At 38.7% G+C, this 24758-nt stretch overlaps 1 protein-coding gene across 6 annotated transcripts in view; it reads right to left on the bottom strand.

Moving 5' to 3' along the window:
* Nucleotides 1-822: 822 nt before the first annotated feature.
* FBXL5 (F-box and leucine rich repeat protein 5) overlaps nucleotides 823-24758 on the bottom strand; it is a 34093-nt gene continuing 10157 nt past the window's right edge. For 3 of the 6 annotated variants that reach the window (XM_062492682.1, XM_062492684.1, XM_062492685.1), the window contains 10 exons: nucleotides 22911-23126; nucleotides 21027-21122; nucleotides 20049-20232; nucleotides 17651-17833; nucleotides 15199-15324; nucleotides 14561-14709; nucleotides 14298-14380; nucleotides 11876-12598; nucleotides 9020-9168; nucleotides 823-6997 (listed from right to left, as the gene is read on the bottom strand). In XM_062492682.1, the coding sequence (XP_062348666.1) occupies nucleotides 6900-6997; nucleotides 9020-9168; nucleotides 11876-12598; nucleotides 14298-14380; nucleotides 14561-14709; nucleotides 15199-15324; nucleotides 17651-17833; nucleotides 20049-20232; nucleotides 21027-21122; nucleotides 22911-23126 (2007 nt within the window). In that variant the 3' untranslated portion in view covers nucleotides 823-6899. Of the gene's footprint in view, nucleotides 6998-9019; nucleotides 9169-11875; nucleotides 12599-14297; nucleotides 14381-14560; nucleotides 14710-15198; nucleotides 15325-17650; nucleotides 17834-20048; nucleotides 20233-21026; nucleotides 21123-22910; nucleotides 23127-23959; nucleotides 23978-24758 lie in introns of those variants that run through there. The other 3 variants (XM_062492686.1, XM_062492681.1, XM_062492683.1) reach the window with 3 other exon arrangements.

Here is a 24758-nt window from a genome sequence, read left to right on the forward strand (position 1 = left end):
CCTTCATCTAAGTCACTGATGAACAAGTTAAACAATCCTAAAACCAGTATTGAACCTTGGGGGACACCACCAGTGGCAGGCTTCCAACTAGACCCTATGCCACCGATTACAAACCTCTGGGGTCTGCTGTTCAGCCAGGTCCCAGTTCACCTCACTGTCCTCTCACCCAGTCCACAATTCCCGAGTTTGCCTATGAGGATGTTGCAAGAGACAATGTTGAAAGCCTTGCTGAAGTTGGGGTTGACTGTGCACTGTTCCCTCATCCAGCCAGGTAGTTGTTTCATCAGAGGGAAACTGGGTTGGTCAAACAGTGAATGCCTTCTACAAAAGCAGACACCTGTCTCTCCTCTGCTGTAAAAAAAAACAGCCTGCAACTGTGACAATGGTGAGCAGGTGGCCACTGAAGTTTAGAACTTGCCATGGGCTACAGTACTCGTCCTTCACACAGTGGGCTCTCCCCCATACCACCACATACACACACTCATACACTAGTCATCTCTTCCTAGCACAAGTTTCACTCATCACAACAGATTTTCTGCTCCCTGCCAGTCTCTACTGTCCAGAGAGGAATATTTTTAACTGTCAAAGCAAGGGAGGAAACGTACTGCTGTCTTTCACAGAGTTCAGATTAGTGAAAACTGAGTTCCTTGGAAGCTGTTTCAAAAATGCAACTTAGCACAGGCAAGGGAACCATAAAACCAAACCAAAACCCCCATACTGCACAGTTCACAGCTCTGCAAGGGTGATGACACCCACCCACGTGCCCAACCTCTGCACCCTTCTGGCATGGCAGTTTATACTTCAAAAGCATAGATATTCAACTGGTGCGCACATTTTTTTATTGGTGGGAATGTTTTATTTGAGTATGTCTTTCAAGCCCAAATACAAAACCAAATGCAAAAGGAAGGTGGCAATTTCCCTAATTCTGCAATACAAAGAACAACTTCAGGATGACAGGAAAGGGGAAGAAACCAAGGTCCTACAGATGTATAACTGTTACCCAAATGCAAACAATAAAATTCAAATTCTCTGCAGAGGTTTATACTGTACTTCCAGATTCAAAATTTAAAAAAAGAAATTGCCTAAGACAAAATAATTCAGTAAAGTATATTTAAGTGCCAAAAATGGAATAAAGTGGCAAAAAAAAGAGGAAAATCTGAAGATTTACCCATCTTCCCCAAATTACGTAAAATAAAACCCAACACCCTTCAAGCCAAATGAGGTTGTGAGATTGTTACAACACTGTACAGTACACTCATAATTAAGATTCTGAAGTTGTGGGCAGGGTCAGGCTAGTAGAACAAGTCTCACTCCAAGGACTGTTAACACAAGATGCGAACTGTAAGTAAAGTGCATGAGAGGAAGCCTGCTCAGCTAAATGAAGTAGACCGAAAGATCAGAAGTCAGCGGTCATTCGCCAGAGCGGCAGCAGGCCCGAAAACCACACTGCAAATTCTGGCATCCACTGGCGGTTTCAGCATGAGGACCTGCACAAAAACAACAGAAACGTGAAAAGAAGGAAAGGCCACTTACTTAGATTCATAATTCTCATAAACTGGTGAGTCAGAAAACGTCTCATTTTTACAATGCACTACCCTTCATGCAGCACTGAGAAATCCAAAACACTGCCAGTATTATCACCTAGAACAGGTACTTTTCAAGAGTTTTGCTCTGTAGCTCAGTCCCATGAAGATAACACATCCAAAATTACACAGAAATACCATGAACACCACTAAATGAGCAACTTTACACAAGCTGTCACAGCTTCAGAACTGAGTGTTTTTTACAAGGTATTTTTAATTCCCACTTTTCAAATTCAGATGATGGCACCATGGCATTATCAAAGAAACCATAACCTCCAAAACCACGTCCGTGTAATGGAAACGTTTTTTTAGACTGGAATGTTTTTGTTTCCTCCACGAACACTTCACAGTTGGTCAGACTCTCACATACTCCTGACTGGAAATTCAAAAACTAAAGAGAGAACCACCTTAGCATCGCGGCAGTCATCAGAAGCCATAAGGCTGAAAATGAGCCATTCAGAAAGAAAGAAGGAGTTGCAAGTACAGACAGTACAAACCAACACTGTAACTCTACCCACCTTCACTTACCTCTTGCATTTAAAATGTTAAAGTGACCATGAGATAAGAAATTATTGCATTTACTCAAACAGGATTTTATTTCCTGCAGCCATATGCCTACTTTTGAGACTTATGTACTCTCAGACTGGCTGAACTCTGGCACACAACAAAAACTGGAAGTGGGATGCTGAGCCAACTCAAACAAGCTGGTGAAAACCTAACCAGGACAACACAAATTTTCCCCAATTATATGAGAAACAAATAAAGAAATATTTCAGGTGTTTTTAATGTATTTAGAAATTCTGACAAAATCCATTAATGAACCATGCTGTATCTGGCTCTTTTTACCTCCTTCACCAGTAAAATCATAATTCAAATAATTTCCAAGAATCTGGGGTCTTAAAAACCAGCCTCCTACTTCATGCCACACACCACTAAGCAAAACTATACTGTAAATAAGTTAAGATGTATGAGACTGATTTAAAAAAACCTGAAACTGTAATGAAAGACTACGGTATAGTGAACTTTTTACTGGTCAATAAACTCATTTTCCTTTTCAAATATTTTTATTCACCTGAACTAAATTTTGATCCTCCACATCACTTACAAGCTAGAGTTTGAAATCTTCTTTTTAAGTCCTTTAGAAAGGAGGCTCAGTGCTTGTGAACATCTGGTTTAGTAGAGCATGTTCTGTGCAGCAGCACTTTCCAAATTGTAGCTGACCTTCCCCATCACTGCCACAGCTATGCAGCACAGCAGTGATTCTGAATCAACTGCCGCATTTCTAGCAAAATGCTTACTGATAAAACATACAGAACCAAGGAAGGGAATTCTCAGTATAATTCAACAGTTTTCATCCTTTTCTTGCTCCTCATGCTCCCAACTGGAACATACAAACTTCTAGTTCTGACCAACGCTCCATCTAACACTACCATCACCACTGGCAACAGCAAGTGTTGTCCAGGGACAGGATATAAGCCTATCACACACAGTTTCTGTGTTTTTCCAGCAACCCTAATTGCAGCATCAGGAACTGAAGTCCATTTCCTTCAGCATTTGCTTATGGCTCAGTTGTGCATGTGGGTTTTTAACCTCTTTTTAAACCTCCTTCCACAACTCCCCAGGACCAAGTTCCAGAAGTTCACTACACTCTGCATCTGCTTTCAATTGACTACCAGCTTTACCCAGTGCCCCTGAGCTCTAACACTGCAAAATCTGGAGAACCACCACTTCACATTCACCTCATTTACTGCTTTCCCAGTTCTGTAAACAGTCATGCCCTATTTTCAGTCATCTCATTCCCAGATTGAAACATCCAGCCTTTTGATTGTTCAGCTCCCTAACTTTTTAGAAGGCCTCTTCTGTATCTTCTGTAACTCCAGTGTATACTCTCCTCAGGATGGGGAAACCAAACCCGCTCCACATGTGAGTGCCCCAAGGCTTCCAGGACCAAGCACAGCACCCTCTATCTTGTTCTCACCACCCTGACGATGGTAACATTGGTGGCTTTTTTGGCTGCTGCTGCAAATAGGAAAGATCTCAGAATTAGCACCAACAGCTCTCTGAAATCATTATCTCCACACTGCAACTGCCAGCTTTGAATTCAGTTTCATGCAATCACAGATTTTATTCCCAGCCACCCAGACATTCAACAACACATACACAGCTATAGTGAAGCTTCTTAGATGTCCTTCTGTAAATCATCAGCATCAGTATCATTACCTGAAGACCACATAGCACCACTCAAAAATGTGGAAATTACTGTGTGCATTTTTTAAACCACAACATAAGGGAATGCTGATTAAGACTGATCTCAGCACAGAACTCCTGGGAGGGGAACAGGGAGAAAGTTTTCACCTCTCAGGTTCCTCTCCTGAGCAATGACCATTAAGCCCTTCCCTTTCCTCCTATCCTTTAGTTAGCTTTCAGCTTTCAAATATAAACTACGCTTACGGCAACTTAAGATCTGAAAATCTTGGATACTTTTAAGTAAATTGGACCATCTGAAAAGTTTTTATGTTCATTTCCCAATTTATTAGGCACTGACTTAAAATGACATTAAGCATATCAGAGTGAAATTTCACCCTTATTCCCACACTGCATTTCTTGCTCCATGTCTACTCCTCATACCATCACTAACTTTCCTTTATGGCCTATAATAAAGAATTTTGATAAAATGAAACATTCAGGGTTCAACCTCATCTTCTGAAATCTGCCCTCCCTGTACGCTTTCTTAGCATGTAAGTGCAATTCCCACCACTTGGAGGATATTTCATGCTCTTACTATAGCAAGGTAGTAAGTATCATTAATGGTTGTTTTAACAGGAAGGCTATCTGGATTTGAGTTATTTATAGTTTGACATGTCAGTTGATCTCCTCCCTCACAAGTAATTTAGCTCCTCTATAAAATCCCTATTGCTCCTTCGTTTGATCTTTTTTACATTTGATACAGACAACATAATTAAAATGCCTTTACTCTTGACAGCCACAGACACTGGGTTTGTTTCCCTGGCTTTATTTACTACCACTGACCTTTGGCTACATCTCTTTGGCTTCATAACCTCTGACCTTCCCAGTCTTTGCTACTGACCTCATTTGGACTGGACTTTGCTTTAGAGTTCTCTCTGTTTAATTCAAATGGCCTCTTTAATCTTGCCAAAAGAGCAGTCTTCTGTTTCCTCTGGACTCTGTGTATGAGGTCTCCAACTTCTCTCACCTCACTGATGAGGTTAAGCAATATGGTAACTGCATATATTCCTTTTATGTTGTCCAGTGGGATGGTAATTTCAGCCTAACAGTGGAGATTAATTACTTCCACAGAATACTTTGGGTTGGAAGGGACCTTGAAAAGCCATCTAGTTCTAAACCCCTTGCAATAATCAGGCACATCTTCAACTAGGTCAGGTTGCTCAGAAACCCCTTTCAGCCTAACCCCAAATATGTCCAGGCACGAGTCTTGCACCACCTTTCTGGGCAACCTGTTCCACTATCTCCCATCTTCATTTGCCCATTCTTGCTTTCAGCACAGCCCAGTTAGCAATGCACAGTGTATCTCGGAGGACACTGCACCTACATACAGCAAGTTCACATACTGCACGCTTGGAGGACCAGCTGATGATTCTGAATGAACTTTGACAGTTCTGATGGGCAGTTATAGCAAGCAACCACTGGCTGTTTGCAGTGTCAAGTTCTAGCTCATGTAATAAACATCTTGAAAGGGATGAGCCAGATACCACCGCTGCTGGATTTAACAAGGAGCCCAAAATGTAGTCTTTTAAAACAACATGTGATGGAAGGAACAGTACATGCAGTGGATCATAAGGAGAAGTGTATTTCAAAAGGGTCCTTCTGACTGTGAAGGCTTTATAAGTGCTAGCAGTGAAGTGCTAAATTAAATGTGTTTTGGGTTCACCTGGGAAAGCAAAATTAATCAGATTCTCATCTAACCTTCCACAGTCTACGTTACTGGTTTAGTTACTTCTAAACTGGATTACTATAATGCTCTTTACATGCACATCCAATTACTCACATGCTTAGGGGACTCAGAATAGAGGTGAGGTCTGTTTACTTGTGGTGAACATATAAACACGTTTGGTAATGTAAGATAGGAGCAGAGCTATTTGGTTACTCCATTTTGTTACATTTACTAGCAGAAAAAAATTAGTCAGAATTCCCTAAAATCAAGTGTGGCATTGCACCAAGAATACATTACAATATGGATCAAGACCGTGGTAAAAAGAACCACTCCTGCCAGGGCAACTAGCTGCCACCACCATATAATATCCTTTCAGATATTTGTGAGTAACTTGGTAATCTAGAATCTGTAGAATTTAGACTGAGATCTAACTCTTAGAACACCGTGTTCCCACATAACTCTGCAGAGCAGTCCATACACCTTTAAAGAACTTGCAAAGTCTTGACTGCTTAATGACAGATCAACTATGACCAGTGACATTTTGAATGTCGGAAGAGTAAATCATTAGAATCAAACTTTATTTCATTAATGCCCTATCTCTTTAATTACAGAACCTAGGTACCACATAATTTTAAAAAACTCTAGAAACTGAATCATACTTAAATGCTGCAAAGAGGTACTGCTGCAGAAATTAGGGAGCCCCATTTTTTCTAATGCCAAAGCTGAAAGCACTCCAGGTGTTGAAATGGAGAAGCAAGTCAGAAGAATGTTTGGAGCTGGACAAAACAGCCTTAGGAAAATAAGAACTAAATGGCAAGATGTAACTCAAACATTAAACTCGTCTTGATGAGTTCAGTGTAATCCACAACTAAATTTGTTTTAGACAAATAAAATAAGCCATTAGAAGGGACGTACATTGACAGATTTTTTTTCAGCTGCAGCTGAGGGTTATCTAACTCGAAGTCTTCAGCATTGTGAAAAATATAAGAGATTCTAAACATTAGCATGCAAACCAAAAACAGAAGTGAAATTAACAGTAAACAAACAAAATAGATCTGAAAATGTGTGCAAACCCATGGTTTCTGGCCATTAAACCTGTACCATTTTACTGGTGTGCAACAGCAGTCAGACTCAAACCAAACTACCTCACCATAGCTGCTCTACCTTTCTAGTCTTGCTCTACTAAAAATGTAGAGCAGCATCTGATGAAAATACAAAAATTGCAACCAATATGCCCAAATGTGTGCATTAAGCCCTCCACAAAGAAATTCCACAATGAAGTTGAGTTGTGTCTAAGGGGCCCCATCAGCCTTAGTGTTTATAGGGAAAAAAATAATCGGAAAATAAGCTGCAGGCAAAAATAAAGCACTTATTCATCAGCAGATGACAGAGTTGTATCTTTATTATTCATAGATGGCAAAATTCCATGCTCTTGGCTCCATTTCTTTTCTGCAAGACCAACAGGTTTTCCAACCTCTGATCACAGAATACACCTCCTTCCCTAAAAAAAAATCACTGATAAGCTGATGGGCAAAGAAAATTATTAAATTATTCTGTACATGCTTACAGATCCATAAACTTTGTGCAGCAGATAGGAATACAATCTGTAAATGTGCAAATAAACAAACAGCTTCAGATATGGATTGATTTAAATGAAACAGCTACTGCTTTCCCAAGTTACTTCAGAAATGCCAAATGATACAGAAACAGCTGTTGTAGGAATCGTGCTGCCCACAGAATGGAATAAGGCATCAGTTTCACACTGAACAGCCCTGACACAATGAAGTTTGATTGAAAGAAACAAAACCCAGACAAAACTGCAGGGGATTCATTTATAAAGACTACTTTCCATAAAGCCATAAACTTCTAAGATGACATTATTTCTCAACAGATGTAAGAAGTCAGACCATTACAGCCTCACTGTCCTGTGCATTTCTCTCTACAGCAGTAACTGTTGAACTAAAGGCATGCATGATGCTTTAGAGACCCAAGCAGAGCTTATAAGCTGACAGATTCCAGCAGGCAATAAAAAGAAGGAAATAAACAGGAAGAGGATCATACAATTTTACAGAATAATTAAAAAATACTCTGTTTAAATGAAAGTAATTTCTTGAAGATACCATGAAACAGCCAAGCTTTAAAGTGGTGGGCTCACACACAGATTTGGGCATTGTAAACAAATACAAAGATGATGCTATGGTGTATTTTATAGGGACAAGATGAAAAACAGAAATCTTTGAGGACAAATTATGTCTGGTATTACTGACAGAAGTATAAACAGAGGAAAAGTATCAAGCAATCAGACGTAAAAGGAAAAGGCTTCTAACTGGGGTTGAAGACATCTTTAAACTCAACATACTGCAGTAAAGAGTCAGCAAAGGATTAAGAAAAAAAAAAACCTTAAAATTTTCAGGTGGAAATGAAAGACTACAGAAAATCGATTTTTAAATGCTGTAGTCTAAATGGAATGCAAGGAAGTAACAATAAGCAAGTGTCTCAAAAGAAAAAAAAAACAAACCACCGTGTCAAAGAAGTGCATAAAATGCAAAAACTATGGAAACAAAGTAAGATTTAAGACTTTCACTTCTAATATTATGATCCAATCCAAGTGCATCATCTTACATCGATTTCAATGGACTGAATACCCAAATATCCATAACTTTACCTGCAGTACCAAAGCTCTGGCATCTGGTACCCAGGCTGGGGCTGCATCTCAATATGAATGAGAATTATTGAGCTGGACTTCACAAACTACCAGGTAATACAATTTTGGTTTACACACAATTAGCTTGTACAGGCCTGTGAACCTGGTTATCATCTTCTTTTTCCCTCGCCTTCTGTTGCACTTACCTGTTTTAAATTCACACACTGAATTCCAGTGTGGTAAACACTAAAAAGACTTGCACCATGAAAAGATTTTATGTATTTATACAGATCCTTCTCCAGCTTAGATCCATCCCTAAGTTACTAACTCAGGCAAAACCAGAAAAAAATGTGAATTACATTTTCCATAAGGACATGTAATGATAGAATGAAAAATACCCTATACCAGAATCAGTGCAATATGGGAGGTTTGCATGGCAAAACACATCATCGGTTTCCTAAAAATCCCTGCTTTGGAACCAACCTAATGAAGCCTCTGTCTGAGGTTATGAACATACAGAAAACATAAAACTGCATGGTTTACAGTGGAGAGATGAACAGGCAAGTCTGTAATAGCAGCTATATGGAGAATTACTTTCTATCCCTATTAGTTATGCTACACTAAGTTAAGAGATACAGGCACTAAAAATGTTTTCCTATGTAATACAGAACTGTACTAGTGTCACAACAGAAAAAAAAAAAAAAAAATTAGGTAAAACTGATTTAAGTGTCTTAATTTTGCAATTAATCTGTGCAACTCAGTGCTACATAAACATAAAAAAAAAAAAGTGAGGTTTTGGTGGTTCTTCTTCCTTAAAGAAGCCCCTACACCGAACATCACTCCCCAGAAAAGCATCACATCTTCATAGAAAGACATTACCGTTAATGTTGTCACAGTAGTAAAAGTGTTCATCTTTTAGAGAGGGGCATGCAGAAACTAACTCCTGCAGGCCTGCACCAGTTACAGTGAGACACCCCGAGAGGTTCAGGTGCTCCAAATGCGGCAGTCCTCCTCCCAGAGTCAATGCCCTGTGGACACACAGAAGAGACGCGGTAAGAGCACGCGTGGTGTGGCACGGACCCCGCTACATCACCCCACCACAGACCTACTAAACCTCTGACAGACCTCCCTCTTACGAACCACGGAGTTTCAAACCTGGCACTTCTATATTCTCTTTTAAAAGGGGGATCATCCCTGAAGCCACACAACAGACCTCAAAAATGATCAGATTTCTACATAAGCTAACAATTCCTGTAGACAAACTTCAGTGGGAAACCATTTTTTTATGGATGACGCCAGAGATGACCAACTATTTCAAAGAACTATAAAGCCATTCTTCTTCAAAATACCAATGATTCTGTCAGCTCTTCCAAGGTGATGTATATTCCTCATCTCACACTAGAACATGACACTCCCAAGTTTGGTGCACTATGCTTCCCAAAGTTTGAAACTTATTTTTACTAAACTTACTTTGGAATCCAAATTTGTGTTTTTCTACGACTGACAGCAGAGCTTCTCTCTGCCAACACACCATCTTATTGTTCAAATGTAATTCTCTAGCTTTCCCCTGAGTGCAAGAGAATTTGGCTGCTGATGCAACAGGCACATGGATGTACCACACCTGAGCAATTACTCCATGTGACCCTGCTCTCTTCTCTGCAAGTTCATGGAGCAGCCAGCCCAAGTTCAAGCAGAAACAAGCTCACTCACCCAAAAAGAAACCGCGAGGCTTGATTCAGCAAACTGCAAATTCAAGCCAGGACATAAAACTGAAGATGCCTTCAGAACATCACTGTACAAGCTTCTCCTGGCAGCAGGCAGAAGTAGAACTGCTGGCCACAAAAACAGCTATCAGGTAACAGCTTACATGAAATAAATGGACTGGCACATGTTTGTATTAGAGGGTTTCACTCTCTTTCCTGAGGGACTCCAAGTATTCTTGTGACTACAAGAAGCACTTGTTGCAACATACTCTCAGTTCCCAAATACTTTTACCCAAAAAGCCCCAATGGGAAACCAGCAATGCAATTAAATGCTTGGCATGACTCAGTAACCAAACCTCCCTTTGCTCCACCATTACTGAGTCATGAAAAACCAGACCAGTTAACATGTAAAATACAGAAAGCACAATCTAATCCACACATAACAGAATTTGTCAGGACACTGCAACACTCAAAAGAGAAACAAGCTCCAACACAAAGCCCAGATATCTGAAGCATACTCTGAGCAAGGGTAACACTGGTGAGTGAGAGTGTCAGAAGAACCACAGGAGACATCTGAATAGCTGTTACTCATGACCATCAAATGGGGACAGAATCTCAGGAGAGATAAACTGATGCCAGCAGCACCTCACAGTATTCCTCACTTAACTACAGCAAACAGCACAGGTATTCATGAAGTCTTCCCACTCCAAGAAGCTTTAATTAGCCCTACGTGCTGCAGCACACCTGAGCAGGAGTTGCAAGTACCTCAGCCTCATCCCATTTTGAGTATGAAGCATTAACTACTTTTTCTGACAATATGAAGTATTAACAGCAAATGGCAGAGAAAATTCTGTAACTCAATCTCAATGTTCAAGTCAAACATTTTTTTTCTCCTCCTTTAACTGTTATATGAGGTCACACTGAACATGTTGTTCTGCACATACAGAATTAGCATAGAATCATTTGGGTTGGGAAAGACTCTTGGGATAAACATATCCAACTGTTAACCCAGCACTGCCCAATCCACCACTAACATCACCAAGTGTCACATCCTTTGAATACCTCCAGGTATGCCACTTCCCATGGCAGCCTCTTCCAATGCGTGAAAACCCTTTCAGTGAACATTTTTTTCCTAACGGCCAATCCAAACATCCTCTGGTGCAACGCAAGCAGGAAGATCACCCCTGAGCCTCCTTTTCTGCAGGCTGAGCAACCCCAGCCACTCCTTACCAGACCTGTGTTCCAGACCCTTCCCCAGCTCCACTGCCCTTCTCTAGGTACACTTCAGCCCCTCCAATGCCTTTTTTGCAGTGAGGGGTCCAAAAGTGAGCACAGGGTTTGAGGTGTGGCCTCACCAGTGCCAAGAACAAAGGGACAGTCACAACCCTGGTCCTGGGCACACTACTGCTGATACAGGCCAGGTGCCACCTGGGCACACCTGGCTCATGTTCAGTCACTGTCAAACAGCACCCCCAGGTCCTTTTCCACCATGCTGCTTCCTAGCCACTCTGTCCCCAGCCTGTGGCACTGCCTGTGGTTTTTGTGACCCAAGGGCAGAACCTGGCACTTCATCTCATTGAACAGACAATTGGCCTCAGCCCATTGATTCAGGCTGTCCATAAATTATGTCATTATCTAGATAAGTTAATCAAGATTTACTCCAGTTTTACAAAGTTTCAATCATACTGGCAAGCATAATGAAAAAATTGGTGAATCAACACAATTTCTTAACAAGAAATCACTAAAGATCAAATCTAAAAGCATTAATACTGTCTAGAACAACAAATTCACAAAATACTTTACTTCAGAAGACAGATATAAAAGATTTTGCTGCTATCTCCAAAAGAAAAGCTGGAAGAAGTTTTTCAATCTAGGACTGTAAATATTTAAGAAGCAAAGACCACTTAAAACTCACCAGTTTCTTCAATAAAAATGTTTCTACTGAAATGAGGCAGATTCATCCCAAAATGGCCCAACAAATAAAGTCAGAAAAAATATCCTGCAGCAAAATAGTTTGAAAAAGTCTCCTCACCTGAGAGCACGGTCTGTTATCTGGTAACAGCCTGACAGACTGAGAAACTGAAGAACTCGTGCAGTCTCTTCATCTGTTTTTTCACTCCCAGAGTATGCAGAGTCTTTTTTCTCTGACTGTTTAGTCCTTATTGGTTTCTTACACAGTGCAGAGGACTCTGGAAGTGCTTGAATAGTTCTTAGTGCTGTCCCAGCACAACAAAACGAGTGACCGCAGTAAATCAAGTCAGTAGAAGGACAGTGCTGCTGCCACCCTCTAGTCCTTAACCCATAAATGTCTCTACTGTAGCACAATGCAGAACAATTAACATGGGATGTTGGTTCCATAAGACAAAATCCTTCAACATTTCTGTGTTTCCACTCTGCAGCATCTTCAATGTCAGCTAAATCATCTGCATCTAGCATCCACACATAAGCAGAATTGAAGTTTTCTGAGCCTTCAGGTTTAGTCCAGTGTTGCTCACCATTTCCTCCGTGAATGAGATTTTCATTGCTGATTTCATGCAAACCATTATACTTCTGGTTGGACTGCAGAGTAATCTCTCTGTTTTTCCACAAAGTCTTAACGTTCCTGTTCCTGCAGCTTTTCAGAATACCTCTGGTATGATGAGTTGATATGATACCCAGAGCTCTGGAAATCCTCTCTATAGCCACATCTGTGATTTTTTCACATCCAGACAGATCAAGGTGGCGCAGATTTTGACAATACCCAACTGAACACCAACTGAAATAGGGGGGAAAAAAAAAGTGGTTTGGTTTGTTGGTGGTTGAGTTTTTTTAGTTTTTGCTCAGAAATAGCTGTTAAGGCTAAATATATGAAAGAACATTTCATAAGTACTATATTAATTCTCATAAAATTCAAAGAAGCTACCCCAGACAGATTAGATATTCCAAGTGCTCTATATATGCCTAGAAAAATTATGCTAGAGAAACGTGAAATCATTCATGAATCATTAACAACTTCTATTTCTCCATATACTGACACTTAAAAGAAGTCCAAATTTGCTATATACTGAACAAATGTTTGAATAATAGATCAACTGCAAGCACCAAATACACATATAAAAACAAAAAAAAAAAACAACTGCACTATACTCAACAGAAGCTTCCAAGACATCTGAATTACTCAACATCAAAGTTACTTCTCAAAAGACTGAAAACAGTGAACTAGCAAATTTCACCCACATCCACCTCCCCAGAAGTACATCTGAGATTCCATATTCAGTTTGAAGTATGGTAGCAGTTGTAATTTCTAGGATTTTATGTTTCTCAAGTTCGGCAGACTACACATACTGAAATGCCAGTGTACTTAGATCATATGTCCCCCTGGCCTTTCCCATTTCTTCCAGGAACACTACATGGATTCCTGAAACAGATCATGTGTTTCTAACTATTCCATAATCAATTAGAAATCAGACTTTTTCATTTTAACAAAAGCTTACTCCCTCAGTCTCTCCTTTTGGAATACAAATTTTATCTACAGTAATACTTACACATTATTAGCTATAAAAGTATATAAGTGATTTAACTGACTACCTATCCATAGTTAATGTTACTATAATTTACTTTCTGTAAGTGTTTCTTTCTATTTAGAGCAAGCCAAACTCATTTTCTGAGTCAGAAATTGGAGCCCTGTAAGTACAAATAGAAAAGGAGTGGCAAATAAGATAAATTTTACTATATATTGGCAAAAACTCACAAAGATCGACTTCTGAGCCCTGGAAATTCTATAAAGCTTTGATTACAAATGAAACTTCTTATACAAGCTGCAGGGTATTGCTACCAGCATCCATGCTGGTAAGATTTTCTGTGGTGTTCACACTACCTGAAAGCGCTCCATGATGTAAATGCAGAATACTGAATAAATACCTGCTGACTTTCAATACCACAGTAAGACCCACTGGTGCAGGCTCTGCATCCACACACCATCCTACTGACATCAATGACATTTCTGCAAGCCACAGTAAAACTCAGGAATCCACAGACAAAATATCGAAGCCTTAGAGCTTTGCCTACGATTTGATTTGAGTGTCTCAAATAGCATTATTCTACACTCTTCCAACTATAGAAGACCAAAAGAACTTCCTTAACTGAGCAACTCCATAAAAATCTGTGGACAGGTTGTTAATACTAGAGCAAAAATACAACTATTGTTACGGACAGTTACACACTGACAGGCAAAAAGTATCCAATAGTGAAGACAGAATTTTAAATGGCCACTACAAAGTTACATGTCTCACTTGCTGTTTCAGTGATGTTACTCTGGTTAAGTTCTTAGTCACAAGACACATGGGATTTACATATTTGATTTCTCTTTCTTTCTTGGCAATGAACTAAGAAGTGTTCTAATGTTTCCCCCCTTCCACCCCAATCAAAAAGATGGATTATAATTTTCTTTTTAATGGAAACAACAATTATCTAACCTTTCAAATACAGAGTCAGAAATATCGGTTTGAGTGAGATCCAAATATTCCAAGTTGGGGCAAAGCTCCAAGATCTGTCTAACCTGAAAAAAGAACAGAAAATAATCAGTAATGATACAAGCCACTAAGGCTACACACAGTGTCTACAGATAATTTACAAATTAGAATTATTTTGGACTGCAACCCACTTACACTACCCAAGCATGTCAGTTATTAAAGACTACACAGTCACAATTATTAAACGCAAGTTTCAAATTACACACCATTTTGCTGGACACTGCAGAGCTGTAGGCCAATACCAGTGTCTTTACTGAGGAGCCTACAAGCGGGAGGACATGATGAATGAGGCCATGAAGTAAACGTTTTTCCATTTGTGCTATATTAATGGCAAGTGAATCTTCAGCTGCTTCTTCTGCAAAATAAACCCAGAGAGAAAAAATCATTAAAGGACTTGGAGAAATATTTCCTAGAGATTATATACTGCTCAGGGCAGCCCAGGACAGCTGTTTCCACCAACTTGCTTTAGATATCAAAATACTATCTCACATGGCATTTCATATCATGTGTATGTGTGTATATACATATATATATCTACACATATCTCCATGATTTCACAGCTTAAAACAAATTTTAAATCAAGCCTAGAGTGCACCAGCACACAAGATGATTCATCCAAACTTTCTGACGAGATGAAGCCTAGCTTTCACCTCCACATCCCTGTAACTCTTCTACCTGCTCTTATGTTTCTTCTTTCCTAGACAAATTAATTCCAGTCATTCAAATCAGATGCCTGCTTCTCTCCTACCAACCTCCATCTCTTGTTTTAATGCTCAGCTTGTTTCTTATAGCTATGTCATCTTCAGGAAAAAAATAACACTTCACCAAAATAAATTTTACCTACCAGATTCATCGATGTCAGCATCTTCATCCCATTCCTGAAAAGCACGACTTTCATCTTTTCTATTTTTCACCCATTCCTCATCAGGTTCTGTCTCAGTATCTGCCGCAGGACCACTATACCAATCACCTACTCAACACCATCCCCCAAAAAGAAGGATAAGAAGTTAATAAAAATTTCTCACTGCAGCAGAAATCAGCACTGATAGCATTTCAGTATACTCTGACCTGATTTAAGAGATATAAATGAATTTTGAATTCATCTCAACTAAGACTGGACTAAACCTTAAAATAATTTTTTGCTTGATCTTTATCTTTAAGCTTCAAAAGATTCTTGGAACAGTTTCAGTACCATCCCAGAACTCACGGCCTACTACGCATGAGACATGCCTGCTATCCTTATTTGCTTAGTAGGGAACAATATGATCACAAAAATACCAGAAACAATCATGGAATATTTGGACTGTCTTGGTGCTCAAGTCCCTTCTGGTAAATACATTATTAATCAGATTTTAGTGTAACACTTGGTTGAAGACATCTCTCTTTTCCTCTGGAATATCACAAATATACAGTTAACCAGCCTGGTTTTAGTCCCTGCATGACAACTCCAAGATTACAAAAGCCAAATTCCAAAGGTAGCCTACTTAAAACAGCTACACAGTACCTGTAACACATATATAACTCAAATCAATACACAATCATTTTTTTAGAACATCTGGATGAACCTGAAGATCAGCAACAGCTCTGCTGCTTTAGCTAGTGGAGAACCCCTTCCCCCTCAGGGTGCACAGGCATTAATTTACGTCGGGTTTGGATATTTGGCAGTGCTGGGCTCAGGGTAAGCAGCTCTGCTGCCTCCCTTGATGTTAAGGGAAACATGCTCTGAAAACAAACAGGCTGAAAAACAAACCATCTTATTTAACTGTCTCTGTAGAGGGGAACTCTACTCTTCCTAGAGCAAGAGCAACTCCTATTGAGTAGTATCTAAAAGAACAAGGTTTCTTCTGTGAATAACACAATGACAATGAAATCATAATTAATTATCAACCATGAAGTTTTGGTAACATTTCCCATCATCTTTAACCCATCTTCGTATTACATAAGAAGCCTCAGAAGCCTTCAGAAGCCTGTGTACTAGGAGGGGAAAAAAAAAGTCAAGAATTTAACTAAGCCTAAATAAAACTACAATTCTTTTCCTCTCCCTGTGGCAGTAAATCCCATCTGAGAAGCTTCCACCAAGTTTAGTGCACTTCTGCACAAACAACTGTAGAAGTACAAACAGTAAATCATGATACCAGCTTCCTGTTGTGCCAAACCAGGTTTAAACCATTCATTTTAAGCAGTTGTCAGTTATCTTTTGTGTGTGTGTGTGCAGCACTGAATTATCAAGACAACTATATTGCAAAGGCAAATTTAAGAATTTGAACTTTGGAGCCTCTCTACTCAGTCTTTGGAAGCTCAGGAACCAAACTATCATTTTCAGGAAGATTTACCCAAACAAAAACAAAAAAAATCAGACCAAAAAGTTATTTAATTCCTCTCTGCCTTGTACAAATTTTAGAACCCATAAGGAAGTTTTTAGTTTTTATGTATCTCTAAAGCTAAGTTATATAAACACAGCTATAAACACAGTTTTCTCTCTTAAAATCTTAAAGGCATAAAAAAAATTATTAAATAGCATAGACGTTCTCCTTTTACTGAACTACATTGACATGGCAGCACTGTGAAGCCTGCAGTTCCATACTCCAGTGATACTTTAATACTCACATAAATATGGACATAAAGCTACAAATACACTCTGATGACTTGTAACTGACCTCACTGGAATACAGAGTATTTTGTCTATTTGAACAGGTACTTTTGCAAAGGTCACACTTCTCAACAGGAAATTGTAATTAACACAACAGTTTGAGGGGAAAAAAACCCTTACTGCAGTAGAAGCTACTGAAGTAATATACCTAAAGAACCACTACTACACCTAAACTTTCATTCTGTTTTCTTTGAAGCTTCACTAGAACGTGAGGAAACACTAGTTATTAGAACTGCACTCCTTTCTGCAGTTATGCATTTCATTTCTACCTAGTAACCTAATAATTCTAGTGATATAAATGTAACAGCAGCATTTATCATTCAGAATTCCTTAGATTATTAAATAATTTGGATGTTGTATTAGTGAACATATTAGCATTCATACAAGCAAAAAAGGGGGGGTTTTACCTCAGTAAAATTAGGTAAACTGGATACAAAACGTACTCATGAGTTTCACCCAAGACAACTTCTCATTTCTTAATTCTACAAGATGTTTGTTTTGGGTATTTTTAACACTAAATCAAGTTTCAGGACACTGTCCTTGTCAGAAAAGTACACCTCATGTGCTCAGCTGTCAGGCTCAGCCTATACTAAAACACTCTTTTTTACAGGCTGATGTGCTTTCAAAGGAGCTAAATGTAACTTACCTCTGGCCCAGCGAACAGGGTAAAGATGTTTCCACAGAGATCCAGTTTTAGCCAACTGTGACCATTCAGTGCTTACTTGACTACACTGACATAACTCTTGGGGGTTAAGGTAACTGAAAATGGTCACCATTACTTCAGGAGGGAGATTAGTAATATTTGTGGTGTGCCCTGTTACTTCGGTTTCTGAAATACAGAAAATGCGTGTTAAGTGAAGCCTCACAGCTTTAGTAACAGTAGTGGAACACACATTTTGACTAGAACAATGAAAAAAACATGTCTGAAAAAAATTTAACAACTGTTAGAGATAGGGATTGGTTTGGCTTTAAAAAGCTTTCACTGTAACAACACCTTGAGGAACAACAACATACCAGCTCAGTTTTCTGTTTGCCACTTTCTCATCTGGCTCATTCATTCAAAAAAAAAAAAAAGTAAATTAATGCTACTCAACCACAGAAAGATGAAAGTCATACCTGCTATAAATGAAATGCTTTAAGAAAAATGCCTTCTGTTGCAGATGGTATCTGTACCTGGTCTGCCACATTCCCAGGAAACAGTACTAGCACGCAGAACCTACCAGCTGGGACCACAGTCGCTGGAAGCGCTCAGCCTCTTGACTGGGACACAGAAAAGTTCATGCTCAACTCTTTGCACCTGTCTTGAATTTTATTTCTAGCTTGAGCTGCTAGCATTGACAATTTTAATTTCTGAATGGTGATGAGCCATTCAGGCTGTAAAGTAATACTAAGTACTAGATGAGAGACTAAAATTTGACCTCTGTAATTAAAACTTCAATGGACAGCAGTAGGAACTATTTCCAACAGCTCTCCCTGATCGCCATACTGCAAAGAGAGCTGCAAACTATAAAATAACAAATTCAGAGCTTTGGTTAGTGAGGCCTTTGGCTGCTTTCAGAGATTTTTCATGTTTTGTTTCAGAACAATTTCCTCAAAAAAATTATTTCTAAAGGAGTTTTCAGGAGTCCTTCAAAACAGCAGGCTTTACTCATAGCAGGGTTTTACTTCTAAAGTGCCTAGAACTTCTACAGAGAGAGAAAAATCAGATTGCTTTCTGCAAAGAAGCTTCAAAAGTGAGCATAATGTAAACTTTACCACGTGCTATGATATTGCTACTTAAAATATAATTACAGTTTCACTTGATGAATCAATGTTTTTGTACAACTAGCATGTTGCTGCACGAATTACAGAGAATTTCACAGGCAGCAGTTAAGCCTGCACAGGACTGCAAGCTATGTTACTTTCTTCCCTTTCTAAAAAATGAGTGCAAGACACACGCTCTCCTCTTCCAAAGTCTAAAACACAACGATTGCAGAATTACTGCTGTCCCGAAACTGCTATTCCAGCTAGATTTTACAGCAAGTAATGCCACAAAGCTACGTCTGTCATATTCATCTGTAAAGACTCAATATTATTTCACAGAATGGACCATGATCTTTTCTGAAGGCTTCACCTGGAGGGCAGAAAACGACCAGTTGAGTAGTTCAGAGAAGTCAAGTTTCATCAAAAAATCTGATTACAGAGTAATTTGTGAAGTTTTTCTACTGAGAGCAGCACATCTTATCAACACCACAAACTCAGTCCATGATAGCTCACTCTACATATCAGAGTCACACCAGCATTACACTTTTGGTACATTAACTCCTCTTCCTTGGGGCATCAATTCTTTTTTGTTAAGAGTGAAAACTGTAAATACTGACAACTTAGGCTGATTCAGCAGTTACAAAACAAGCCTGAAGTCTACTTTAGTAGTTATCCATTCATTCTAAGTTTCACCAGAAAAGATAGTTAGAGAGAAATGCAAAATAAATATCCACTTTCAGAACACACATTTCATCTGACCTATTCACATGCTGCACAGATTCACTCGCTTGCACTACTCCACACTCACAGGGCCTTTCTCATTCCTGAGAGGCCCAAAAAAGTTATGTGGTAGAGCTGGGAAGGTCAATGTTTTTAATTTGAAATACTGTCACTTGGATAACTATTCTGTGTTATTAAAACATCAACACAAAAAGCTCACAAAGCTGTCCTAAAAACCAAGGATGAAATGCAGAGTCTGCAAATAGAAAACATAATTTCAATGGAAGCATGAAATTAGAAGTTAATTACATTTTCCATCTGTTTATTGTATCAAATATTAACATTGGAGGGAAGGGAGCAGAACAATGTTGAGAACAGGTAAACAGTGAAGTACTATCTACATTACAACCTGCCAAGATACCCATATCAAAAAATAATTTCTTAAATTTCAGAACTGGTTTGCAGATATGCCCATTTTATAAGAACTACTCTGTCTGACTGTACATAACTTTAGATACATCACTGGTGTGGTTTTTAGATAAAAACTGCAGTTTGAAAGTTACTTTAATTAGATACTTCACCTTGATCTGCCTTCTCATCCACAGAATACTTAAAGACCTTCTGAAGCTCTTCAGCTTGATTCCACTTACTGAGACCTCTGAATTCTGCAGCCTCTTTCTGTGAGCAGTGCTGTGCAATTACTTTCTTCTTAATATCTTTCAGCTCTTCATAAGTAAAGTATTCCATCAACATAGGCTGAAAAACCTAACACAAAGGAAAAAGGGAAAAAAATAATCTGGTGCTGACAGAAATAATGCTACACAGACCTACCAGAATTCCTACAGAATTTCCTATTTCCAATTCTCTCAAAGTAAAACATGTTATACATTAAATGAACCTAAGGACAGGACCACAGAAGTTTTAAATTCTAACCTCCCGCCTTCTAACAGAACACTGCACAGTATCAGACAAGCTGTTTTAATTGTTTTCCCCACCATAATAGGGAAGGGATTAAAGTTGCTTAACCTATATAATTTATCAAGGTACTCACACAGAAGGCAAAATAGCAAGAAAGAAAAACATGAGAAGAGACTTCCTGTGGACAGACTGCAGAAGATGCTTCCCAGTTTTTAGATACCCATAAATCATCAGACTGGCAGTACTAGTCTATGTTTCAAATATAGGTCAGAAGCTGTTTGGGAGTGTCAGTTTGAGTCACGAAGCACTGGTTTACAGGACCTCTCTTTTCTCATTTAAGTTTTGCTACATATCCATTTTAGCTACTTGCTGCAAGCAAATCCCAGGTCCAATGGACTTCTGTTTTCAATTTTTTTTCAAGAATTAGAATTTCATCATAAACTTCCTACATATTCAGTTTCAGAATGTGACACTTTCCAGTCAGAGAACTGAACAATGACACCACAGTCCTGAATGCAAATTAGCATAGCAACAAAAAGAGAGAACTGAAAAACAATGAACCTCTAAGCCATTTGTCCCAATTCAGTTATTCCAAACCCCAAGGAAGATCTCCACCACATTTGAAAAAAATCTTTACCCACCTCCTCTTCCTCCTTCATATGAGGAAGGAAATCCCTGGTAAAGGCTTCCAATCTCTCCTTGAGCTGTTTCGCATAGTTCAGCTGTTCATATTCATTCTGAGAAGAAAGCAAAGACTTAATGGTTACCCAATCTCATCCAGTCATCCAAGGATTCAACTGTCCAATAAAGTAGTGGCTCAAAGGAAAGCCCATTATGCCTTTCCCATGCATGCAGCAGGTTTGCTCTATTTCGTGGTAAGAATGTGTTTACTTAATGATGCTGACACTCTGTACTGACCTGTTAGCAGGCAGAGCAAAGAACTCCCTTCCTCCCCAAGTCAAATTTATTTTCTTAGTATATATGAATTCATTTGTCTAATCCCATTTTCACTTCGGAGCAAAGACTGAAGTTTGCAAATCTACAATCCCACACAAAGTTCCAAGTAATAGCAGACTAATTTAAGTATTTGCATGGTTTGTATATAAAGTGTTCTAGGATACAACAGTTCAACTTCATCTTTTAACTGAATATATTTTACCTTAGTTATAAAATTCTAACTTCCAAATTATAATCAGAATTTACAGTCAGACATGCTCTACAGATTTTTACTTTGGAAATTGAAAGATCATTTAAATAAAGATGTAACTAACTTTGCAAGTTAGTCCAACCTCATGTATCAAATTTGTTAGCTTATTCTCTGAGTCACTAAAAAGAAGTTGGTTCTGAAATCTTCCCAGTAATTGCAACACATTGAAGTTCCTCCTAACTCTTACTGTAAATGTTTTTCTATTTAAACTTCTACAACATCAAGAAACCCTGACTATTGCAGAGACAAGCTTAAACCACCAGTTTCAATTAAATTAACCACTCCCTAAAAACAGTTAAATATTAGCTAAAGCTAATGTATTTAAATAGAACTGAAGAAATCCTGTTTTGCACACTTAAGAAATCAACTAACAGAATAAACACTACCATCCTACCAGAGAAGGTGTAACACAATGCCACCAAGTGTTAAATATCTCTATTTCCTTTGTTTCCTGATTTGTCAATGGATACAAGACAAAATTTAAGGTTTATTATGCATAGGGACAAAATTACTTATAGGGTTCCCAGATCAAAACAAGGCTTAGATTGTAAAACAGAGCAAATCAACTGCATATTTAGTATTTTTCTTACTGGAAATCTGGCCCACACATACTAGAAATGTAATATGGGTTGTCAAATGACTATTGGAGACTATAGTTCTTAGGGGGCAGGAAGAGGGAGTTGAGTTGGATACCCCAAGAGAAAGACATGGAAGAATTCAAGAAGAATTCCACTGAAGAACTTAGAGATAAATTGCTGTCAAAAAAAGCCAGCAGGAGAAATAATATTTAGACTTCTTTGATGACTGGATCATTAATAGGACTGCCGAGCTACAGATTACTGGAAGGAGCACACGAGTCACAGAATAAAACAATGCTGCTTTTTTTAGTAAGTCTGGAAATGACTGATGACTCCATTTGTGACAACAATACAGTGCTGTGCATCACAACAAAGAGATCTACAAGGTTTCCTAATAAATTAATAAACCCCTATTATTTCTTTAGCCAGAAACTTCTGACCAGTTAGCAAAACAGTCTTTATACTTGAAACTTCATGCTGTATCTCCAAAACACCTCAAATTATACAGTGAAGAGTGTCTATCACAAACACATCTCTGAAAATAATTTTTACTAGAAACTTAGTAATTGTGGTAAATGGCAAAAGAATTGGTGTTTTGGACTAGAAAGTATCAAAAAACCACAGAAGTTTCTTCTTCCTCCTTAGTTTATTCATAGAGAATATGAAGAAGAGTCAAGGCAAACTAACATGTAATCACAGCATGTCTTCCTCAGGTCACAAATCTCCCACAGTCTACTCACCTTTACATTCTTTAGCCCTTTCTCAAAAAGGCTAAGCATCTCTGAGAGTTTGTTGTCTGAGTGCACATTGTACACTGTCCGGCTACGCTGCTGAAGCAAACCAATGATACACTCATTTTCAATCTGTTCGTGCATTTTAAATTCCTTGAATGTGGCATAAAGGGATTGCAGCAGAGCCCGAAAATCATTGTTGTTGGAGAAGTTGGTCTTGGAAAGCTACGAGAAAGAAAAGTTCACGAAAAAACAATGAAAATCATGTCAAACTCAAGTTAAATCCTTAGAATAGGTATTAGCTCCAAGAGACTCATTGCTCCCCTTACTTACAAAAGGTAAACACCTTCAGTTTTAAACTGACTTTAGAATGAAGCCAGTAAAATCAAAGTTGAATTTAAGCAACATAAACCAAATCTTGTGAAGTAAACAAGATGTAGAAGGATTTCCTGGCAGAAGTCAATGCAATCTCCCCAGCCCAGCAGATTACTGACAGGCTTAGGCCCCTTCCCAATCCACATTTTTGTCCATACCAAAAAGCCATTAACATAGGCCCTTGAGCCCATCCTTAGGGATGTATTATCAACAAGGAATACTGAGTTTGTATTAAGTGAATACAAACTACATTAGCTATTGGAAAAGGTTTCTGATCGGGCAAACCCAAACAAATAAAGACAGATTAAATTTCTAGGTAATACAGTAGTGCCATTTTTACATGTGAACAGTCACCATTGGCAACAATATACTTTAAAACTGCATTTTCCTTCAGTGAACATAGAAAACCAGGGTCTTTGCCATTCTTATGCTTTATTCCATGTGCAGCATCAAGAACCACAGTCTACAGCAGCATACAAGACCAAGCATTCTAAAAGTAGACTTCAATTCAGAAAACAAGATACCACAATATTCAGAAATGACTTAGCTACAAAGACTGGAATCTATGGGTTTTACAAGAAATGGGAATCTGAGACATACATATTCATACATAATACTTACGTCAAAAACAAATTAAGATATGCAAAATGTCTTTTTTTTAAAAAAAACCCAAATGTACTTACTCATTGTGACATTGCATTACCACTTCCTGGCAGCCACCAGCAAAATGCAACTGAAACATGCTGGACACCTGCCAAATCCTTATGCAACTCCAAGTGAGCTGTGCATACTGTACATAACATGCTGAACATAGGAGCAAAATTACTCACTATGGAAAGACAAAGTTACCTAGCCCCAGAAGTACACAGTGAGGTTTAAGAGGGCTTTTTGGTTCTTTTTTTTTCCCCAATACGCTTTAGACCAACTACTGACAGAAGCCAGAAAAAAACTGTTGTTTGTAACACACTGTTAGGATTTGAAGCATATGTTGTTACATATCCCTAATGGGGAATGATCTTGGCTTCAAAAGCCATTTCAATCCCACACCACGCCCAGAGAATGCAGCACTAGGAGCAATGATACTACATAAAACTGAGGGCTTGACTTTCCACACTGAAAAGCAGAAGCCTGAGCAAGCACAGGCAATGGGCACAGAAGCAACTTCTCAGGACAGCTCCCTCACCTAATGGCACCTGTGAGTTGCATCTCCATAACCAACTGTGGATTCTCAGGTGGCATTTCCTTTGATTAAGGACAGTGCCAATACAGTTCATTCTACCCATAAGGATCTACAAAGTGACTGGAGGCAGTCCCCAAAGACCCTTTTCCCTCCAAGAATCCCATGTGTTCCCATATGCTTAGCATTTTGATTGACTTAAAAAATATAAACAAGACTGCTCTAGTGGGTAACAGGAAGGTTACACAAATCTACTGTATTCTGCTGTTGGCTTTGAAAACAAATCATGAAATTTGCTCTGATAA

Source organism: Cinclus cinclus, chromosome 5 (assembly GCF_963662255.1).
Source record: "Cinclus cinclus chromosome 5, bCinCin1.1, whole genome shotgun sequence".
Lineage (NCBI taxonomy): Eukaryota > Metazoa > Chordata > Aves > Passeriformes > Cinclidae > Cinclus > Cinclus cinclus.